This window comes from Poecilia formosa, unplaced genomic scaffold (assembly GCF_000485575.1).
Source record: "Poecilia formosa unplaced genomic scaffold, Poecilia_formosa-5.1.2 Scaffold391, whole genome shotgun sequence".
Classification (NCBI taxonomy): Eukaryota; Metazoa; Chordata; class Actinopteri; order Cyprinodontiformes; family Poeciliidae; genus Poecilia; species Poecilia formosa.
Genome location: NW_006800330.1, coordinates 272,326 through 280,059, shown reverse-complemented (window position 1 = coordinate 280,059; position 7,734 = coordinate 272,326). Strand labels below are relative to the sequence as shown.

The 7,734-nt window shown below is 37.2% G+C and overlaps 2 protein-coding genes and 1 long non-coding RNA gene across 4 annotated transcripts in view; 2 read left to right on the top strand and 1 right to left on the bottom strand.

The window, feature by feature from the left end:
- Window positions 1–621: 621 nt before the first annotated feature.
- LOC103154549 (long neurotoxin 77-like) lies at window positions 622–3,121 on the top strand. Of its 2 annotated transcripts, none has more exons than XM_016662810.1 (4): window positions 622–768; window positions 2,360–2,470; window positions 2,586–2,831; window positions 2,874–3,121. In XM_016662810.1, the coding sequence occupies exons 1-3, from the start codon at window positions 717–719 to the stop codon at window positions 2,825–2,827; spliced, it is 405 nt and encodes a 134-aa protein (XP_016518296.1). In that variant the 5' UTR covers window positions 622–716; the 3' UTR covers window positions 2,828–2,831; window positions 2,874–3,121. The 2 variants fall into 2 exon arrangements, with proteins under 2 accessions (XP_016518296.1, XP_016518297.1); XM_016662811.1 differs by lacking the exon at window positions 622–768 and adding an exon at window positions 1,950–2,266.
- Window positions 2,867–7,734, bottom strand: part of LOC103154555 (uncharacterized) — a 14,235-nt gene continuing 9,367 nt past the window's right edge. The window contains exon 2 of the long non-coding RNA XR_477939.2: window positions 2,867–3,083. This is a non-coding gene — a long non-coding RNA (uncharacterized LOC103154555). The remainder of the gene's footprint in view (window positions 3,084–7,734) is intronic.
- Window positions 4,734–5,919, top strand: LOC103154550 (sperm acrosome membrane-associated protein 4-like). The gene is made up of 3 exons (XM_007575881.2): window positions 4,734–4,882; window positions 5,468–5,578; window positions 5,658–5,919. Exons 1-3 carry the CDS (start codon window positions 4,831–4,833, stop codon window positions 5,888–5,890), a joined length of 396 nt encoding a protein of 131 aa, XP_007575943.1. The 5' UTR covers window positions 4,734–4,830; the 3' UTR covers window positions 5,891–5,919.

The window sequence follows — 7,734 nt, the reverse complement described above, 5'->3', positions numbered from 1 at the left end:
CATGGTAACTCAAAGCGGAAAAAAGTGAGCCGCATTAGCTCCTGAAGATGTGACGTCAACGCCTTAGGTGCAAAGAGCCCATTAACATAAAGTTGTTTTTAAGACAAAAATCCATTTTGAATAAATTATGACAAATTTTACACTTTTTCAGAAATTATTATGAAAAAGTCCAAATATTAAATTCACAATTTCAATTATAAATGTCACCTCACATTTTTTACTTTTTTTTTTGCCATAGCAATTATTTTAAAGCTTTGTATAACTTCCACAATTAAAAAAAGATATATATATATATATATATAATTTTTTAAATTCAACCAGATTTCATTATAACTAAGACATGTTTTAAAATGAGAGGAGAAATACATTTTGCTTCAAATAGAGTTAATCGGTTTCTCATCTCCTGAATGAGTGAGGATTTAATACTTTTTTTCTTCTACTTAAATAAAACAATTATACTGTTAAAAAGATTCTCAGAACATTTCAGATGCTGGTAAAGTTGTTCTTGGTATGGTGTATTTCTCCACACTCCCTCAGCCGCTCCTTTATTCAAAAGTACAAAAGATGCCAATCCACCCATCCCACACCCTGCACCCATATATTTATATAAATTGCTGCTTTCACCAACCGACTCCTTACTTCTGACCTCCTGCAGCCTCTGATCGTCTAAGGACTCTATTTTCACCTTTGAGCCAAAACCCAAACACCGAGTCAAGATGGGAAAACTGTTTTTTGGTTTTGTTGTAGCCGTTGCATCCTTGGCTCTGGGTAAGAAACATTTACGGCAGAATGAATTGTAATATTGTCATTTCAATCTGGAAAGACTCAGACGGAGAAAAAGGAACAATTAAAAGGTTTAATGACAGGAATGAATATCAGTTCTCTGGCGCTCGGGTCCCGGCAGCTGATTTGAGCTGAGAATTGATGTGAACTCGATAACTGATTAGGGATGCTCTCGCCTGGGGCCCGACGCTGGTGGTGGAGGTCGGGAAAGGGTGCCATCCTGGAGAGCCGAAGGATGTGGGTGGAGAAGGGGGGTGGTGCGTTGAATGCAGCTGGGAACCGGCTGACGGTTTGAGTATGGATCCTTGATTGATGATTGGACGCGCCGGGTGAGGTCCAGCGCTGAGGTCAGAGATGAGCATGACGCCAATGGGCGAACGGAGATGGGGGGGGCGGAGTCTTCCAGCTTGAATTTTCGCTATCAGCTCCATATTAACTTTCATGAAACAAAATGTGCTGTTTGGAGCGTTAATGTTTGGAAAAATAAGAATCCGTTTGTTCAAGAGTCAGGCTGAGATAACGAGATAATCGCAAATAATCAGCCAGTGGAACTAGAACTGGGTTGCTAGGCAACGGGCTGGGCTTGGCTGCCGTTGCTAGGTAACAGCGCCAGTGGAACTAGAACATTTTCATCAACATTATAAGGAATTATTTATTAAAACAAGCCTCTGGATCTTGGTCAATAGTTACTTTTGAGTTAGTTTTGTCTTATTTCAAGTGAGGTAAGATATTTGGACTAAAAACTAAACCAAATGACTTGGTAAATTTTGTGTTTTTGCAGCCAGAAATTTCAACACAATGCAAAATTAAACCACTGCAGGACTGCAGCAAAACTCTAAACTATCAATACAAGTAGAAGGAATAATTTTCTTTTAAAACCAGCTGTGAATAAAGATATTTTACAATCAGATTTTTTTAAAAAAATAATCCACTTCAGCTTTATATGTAGCAGAGTTTCATGTAGAAATTTCTGGAAATATTAGCAAAATGAAAAATCCTGAAAGACGTCAGATTACTCACTATTTGATGTGTGCAGAGGGTGAGGCTGAACTGCTGCACTTCAAATCAGGGTTTGGTCAAGCAGAGTCTTTAAAGGATTACTAATAAGCTGATCTCACATTTCTAAAGGTAGGGATGAGAAAATGTACTTTTCTCAACGTTTTAAAGTAAAACAAAGAAAATAAAAATGAAAGTATACTTTGTTTTGTTTGCAGAGCTTCAAAATGTAGATTAAATATTATCCAACAGTTATTGAGGTGGTGCTTGACGACACCTTGCTTTAAGGCGCAGTCAGCCGGACATTTTAAGGCGAAACCAGTAACAATAAAGGGCTAAAACTAAACTCCACCAGTGAGAGTTAATTTCAAACCATCACACAAAACTCTACTTGTTTTTACTTCACCTCAAATCAGAAAGTTAAGACTTCAACAAGAGAATAAAATGTTCATCGACGATGAAGCATTTCTTAGAGCTAAAAGCTAAAGTTAGCAAGGATCTACAAGATAATCTTGATGTTTCTACTCTTTGACGTTTAAGGTTTTAGTTAAACTTTAATATGTTTCTGTGTCTTTTTCAGTGGATTCACTGGTCTGCAGCAAATGCTCCGCTAGCGTCTTCGGCTTCTGCTTGAACTCCTCCAACGTGACCTGCACCGGGAACGACACCGTCTGCTACACCGGGAAAGCGAGTCAGTAACCTTATTAAAGCTTAAAAAATGTTTTGCTCACGATTAGCAGTAACGCCACACTCACATCAGGGTTTTCTGACACAAAATTAATGAAAACTTCACATTTTCCCTGCAGCTTTTCCTTCCATCACGAGTTTCAACGGCTTCAGCAACCAGGGCTGCAGGGTGAACGACGCTAGCTGCAACAAAACGACGACATCGTCTTTGCTGGGCGTCTCCTACAACACTGAGATCACCTGCTGCAGCACGGACCGGTGCAACCCCGTCACGCTGAGCGGCGCCACGACCACCAAGATGACCTTCAGCGCCGCCATCACTGGCGCCGTCCTGGCCTCCTTCCTGGGAAGCATGTTGTAATCAGATTACACCATGTTGTAATCAGATTACACCATGTTGTAATCAGATTACACCACGCTACCGGCTACATGTAGCTTCTCCAGCTAAATCCCTGTCCAATGTAAATCTATAAGCAATAAACCCACTGATTCATAAGTTCAGGCTTTGTTCTCGTCAGATCATGGAAGTTGATCAATGGGATGTTTCGAGGAAACGTTGAGCTCGTAAATCTTTCATGATGCTGGTTTGAATATTTTTCAGTCTAAATGTATTTAACCTTCTGAAATAAAATAAATCTCCACATAAATCCTAAAAGTCTCAGTTTCATAAACTTACTTCACTTAACTTGATTGTTGGGAGTTAATAACTTTTTAAAGTCCAAATAAATGGAGAATGCATAAAAAAATATCCTCACTTTTTTAAAGTTAATTTAATCTGCAGGATTCAGCAATTTTCAAACTCGTACATTACTTTTGATTTAGTTTATTTGCAGCTTTACAAATGAGTCCAACAAAGAGAAAACATTAAAAAAAGCCATAATAGTTCAGTAAAATTAGATGTAGCATTAAAATCTGCAAAATATACAACAGAAAGAAAGAAAAAACTAAACGAAGGTGGGAAACTTTCTTTGGTTTCCAAAAGTTGTGTTTTCATTGGAGATCGTTTTCACATCCTGAAACTCTGATTAATAAATATAATTATTTATTAATTATATTTAGCTTTTTAAAATACAGATTGTCTCATTAAGATCCAAGATCTCATTTAGATTCTGCTACACAGTTTGCAGCATCTAGGAAAAGTGACTCTGGCTCAGAGATAACTTTTATTGGGACCATTTCTTCCCACCAGACGGTTTAGATACAAAACATCAGGATAATTTAACAGGCCATCTGCACCTGATGTGTCTCTGTCACTGTTTCAGATCAAAGTTTCTGCATGCAAAGTAAATATTTGTTAGGAATGGAAGAAATATTTTTACAGGATCCAACAAATTTAACCCAGAATCTCACCAAACATCACAATTATCTCTTCTTTTCTCAAAGACAAAACAAACAACAGTTTCGGTTGAAAGTAAGAAACTAATAACTTAAAATGTGTAACTGGGGCCTGAGATGCTCTGATTCTGACTCTGAAGGGAGAAAAGATCAGATTTATAAATGTTTTCCTGATAACAGCGCTGAGGTTAAAGGCAGCGCATCGTTTCAGCTGCGGCCAAAAACCAAGAAAAGAAACAATAAACCTGCCTGTCAATACAGTGGTGATGTTCATGCCATTGTGCTTTTGTCTGATTTTACTTGTTAATTTCTGAATGGTGTAATTATGAACACCTGACAAGACCAACTGGTTTTCCATATAGCAAAGATCGTTTCTTACAATAGCTTCAGGTTTCATAGAAGGATAAATGTTCCTGCTCAGCCTAAAATGTCTTTTAGGCCTTAAAAACTCCTGAAATATCAGATTTAATTCCAATGTTTACATTTACATTTTTACTGCTGCTCAATGATCAATCTACGAAGAGACTGAATGAGTAATATCCACTAAAAAACCTTCAAAACAAAACAGAAAATAATGAATGCGCTATAAACCGATCCATCTTAGCTAGCTGGCTAACCGAGAAAACATAAATATACTCTTTTTAAAACAGAAATAAAATATTAAACCATAATTTTTTTTTTTTTTTTTTTTTAAAGAAACCATGTTTGACATAAATTTTGAGACAGTAATCTCGGGTATTTTGGGATTTTCTCAGGACAAAATAATTACACTGCAGCGAAAATACCAAAGAAAAATTAGGTCAAGTCCCTGAACATTTTTAAAAACTTCTAACAAAGCCAAAAAAATTTTAATTTCTGTCTCATTACGAGGCTCCACACCCCATAACGTCCCCACCCTTCATGGGTGTACATATAAATCTCTGACTTTGCTTCCAGTCTCATCACCTCTGACGTCTAGCAGCAGCAGCTTGTTACCTGACAGAGAAATACCTTCTGGCCTCAAGGACCTGAACCAGGAAGCAAACAGAGATGGGAAAGCTCCTTTTTGCCGTTGTTGTGGCCATCGCATCCCTTGCTTTGGGTAATAATTACTTATTCTAGTAAAACACAAATTTGTCATGTTTGTAGGCAGGAAAAAAACTGCTTTTTTTAATTTTTAATTTTATTTTAAAAAAAGATATGTTTAAAACTTGAATTTGACTGTTTCCTATGTTTACAACAATGCAAAGTTATGAACAATAATCAGGAAAGTTAACCGTCTTATTTTAGTGTCCGAGAATATTCTTTAAACTCAAAGAAAGAAAAGTAATTCACCAGATGCAATCGGGATGAATTTAATTTCCTTCCAGCTTCACTGTGTCAAAACAAGTTTAACTAAAAAAAGAAAAGAAACACGAAAACGAACTTTAGTAAGTAGAGCTTCTACATCTTATTGAAACTGCTTTGTGTAAAATGTGTGAAAGGTATCAGATGACGTCACTGGCTTTCACCGCACCTCAAATTAAGGAGCGGCCTGCCGGATATTTGGAGGAAATACCAATGACACTATAGGGCTGGGAACAAGCCTTATTTCAAATCAGCATCATTTCCCACGAAGGCTGAAGCTTTTCTTAATGGTAGATATTAAGTTTTTAATTAAACTGTTATGTTTCTGTGTCTGTTTCAGTGGAGTCGTTGATCTGCAACAAATGCTCCGCTAGCGTGTTTGGCTTCTGCTTGAACTCCTCCAACGAGACCTGCACCGGGAACGACACCGTCTGCTACACTGGGAAAGCAAGTGAGTAACTTTCTTATTTAGCTTATTTTTACCGGTTGATGATTCAAAATTAATGCTAAACTTTACGTTTCCTCCGCAGGTTTTCCAATAACAGGCTTTGGTGGCATCAGCAGCCAGGGCTGCAGGGTGAACGACACTAGCTGCAACAGAACCATTACATCATCTCTGCTGGGCGTCTCCTACAACAGCACGATCGCCTGCTGCAGCACGGACCGGTGCAACCCCGTCACCATCACCAGCGCCGCACCGGCCAAGATGTCTGCCGCCATCACCGGCGCCATCCTGGCCTCCGTCCTGGGAAGCATGTTGTAATCAGATTACACCATGTTGTAATCAGATTACACCATGTTGTAATCAGATTACACCACACAACCGGCTACATGTAGCTTCTCAAGCTAAACCCCTGTCACCGCTATCCAGTGTAAATCTATAAGCAATAAGTCTACTCATTTATATGTTTAGTTTTTGTTCTCATCAGATTATCAATGGGATCTTTGACATTGTAAATCTTAATTGATGTTGGTTTGTTTTGCTTAATCAAAGTTTATTTATCCTTCTCGGAATGACAAAATAAAGTAAATATCTACATAAATACTTAAAAGTTTTTGACTCAGATTAATTTACTTGACTTGAAGTCAACAGCAGGGATGATGGGGAGTTTCTACAAGATTACGTTTTTTGGAGAACGTCTCAGACCTGAGGCATGCAGATTGGGTCCAGCTGGTTCTGATGCTTTTACCAAGCAGTACATGTTGATTCATTCTTTTATTGGACCTAAGAAACATCAGGCCAGGTGTTTGTTGTTTCTGTAGATGTTTTTTAGGTCCGTTTGTGTGAAAGAATCTGAACCCGCCAGAGGTCAGAGGTGACAGAGCTCAAGTAAGAGTAAGAAAAGTATTTGGTAAAAATTCTACTCAAGAACTGAGTAACTGATCAAATGATCAGTTATTAAATATTTAAAATTACATCATTAGATGGAACAAAGTATAAAGTGGAAATTTTGGTATTTTAAGGATCAAAATTACAAAACAAATAACAAAATCAGGTAAAAAAATAATTTCCCCAAATCAAGAAAACACTTATGAAACTGCAGGTTTTCTTTGTGTGTGGTTAAAATAGATTTGTTTTTCATTCAGTGGGTAGAAAATCCAGAAATTTTACTCAAGTAAGAGTAGAGATACGTCATAATAAAATTACTCAAGTAAAAGTAAAAAAGTACAGCGTAGTAAAAAGTTATTTTTTCAAAAAGAGTTACTGTAGTAAAGGAAACATTAATCAACAGTCTGACAAAAAGAAATGCTTATCTGTAAAGCACATTTACAAAACAAGGCATTTCAAACTGCTTTAAATGATAAAAACACAGAAATACAAAGTCATTAAAGCAGTTTGAAATGCCTTGTTTTGTAAATGTGCTTTACAGATAAAGCTGATTGATTGAAGTAAATGTAACCAGTTATGTTTACTCTGTCGCCTGTATTCCAGTTGGACCAGCAGGTTTATGAAGAACGGCTGCACCTCGTTTTTCTTTAAACCCGATGACAGGATTCAGTTAAAAGGGAGTGTATTGTTGTATCTGAAGCCTCAAACCAAGAAAAGAAACAGCAGAGCTCTGCTGTCAACAAGCGATTGTCGGCTGTCGCTATGTGAGAACTGAACGCTGCTGCAGGTCAATAACTGGGATTCCTTAGACAAAAAAACAATTTTTAAAGTCATTTGAATATTAAACTAGCTTAATGTGCTGTTTGATAGCCAGGATTAATTGGAACATGTGTGTCTTTTTATGTAGACTTGACATTTGCTGAGAGATTGCGGTAAATAAAGAAACTGAAATGAAGTGAATAGAACAACAGGAATGTCAGAAAAGGTTTTGACGGCCATAAGTAAAACTTCTGCAAAGTTCGTCCAGATATTTGGAATAGCTTCAGATTTGGGGGGAGGATCAAGATTTCTGCACAGCTTAAAAAAACTCTTATCTTGATTTAATAGGTTTTAAAAATCAAGAAAGCTTAGATTTTTGCACCTTTAAAATCGCTGGCTAGCTAGCAAGTTGAATCATCAATTTACATAGCGCTTCAGTGAAATAAAATCCACAAAAAACAAACACAAAGTCTTACCAAGTACTTGGTCTAGTGTAAACATCTTACTACTCTTGAAAT

Excerpts from the sequence above, each read along its gene's own strand:
- LOC103154549 (XM_016662810.1), top strand. The coding sequence starts at position 717 with ATGGGAAAACTGTTTTTTGGTTTTGTTGTAGCCGTTGCATCCTTGGCT. Across the intron at positions 769-2,359 it reads CGTTGCATCCTTGGCTCTGG|TGGATTCACTGGTCTGCAGC; the intron begins GTAAGAAACATT and ends TGTCTTTTTCAG. Across the intron at positions 2,471-2,585 it reads CTGCTACACCGGGAAAGCGA|CTTTTCCTTCCATCACGAGT; the intron begins GTCAGTAACCTT and ends TTTTCCCTGCAG.
- LOC103154550 (XM_007575881.2), top strand. The coding sequence starts at position 4,831 with ATGGGAAAGCTCCTTTTTGCCGTTGTTGTGGCCATCGCATCCCTTGCT. Across the intron at positions 4,883-5,467 it reads CATCGCATCCCTTGCTTTGG|TGGAGTCGTTGATCTGCAAC; the intron begins GTAATAATTACT and ends TGTCTGTTTCAG. Across the intron at positions 5,579-5,657 it reads CTGCTACACTGGGAAAGCAA|GTTTTCCAATAACAGGCTTT; the intron begins GTGAGTAACTTT and ends TTTCCTCCGCAG.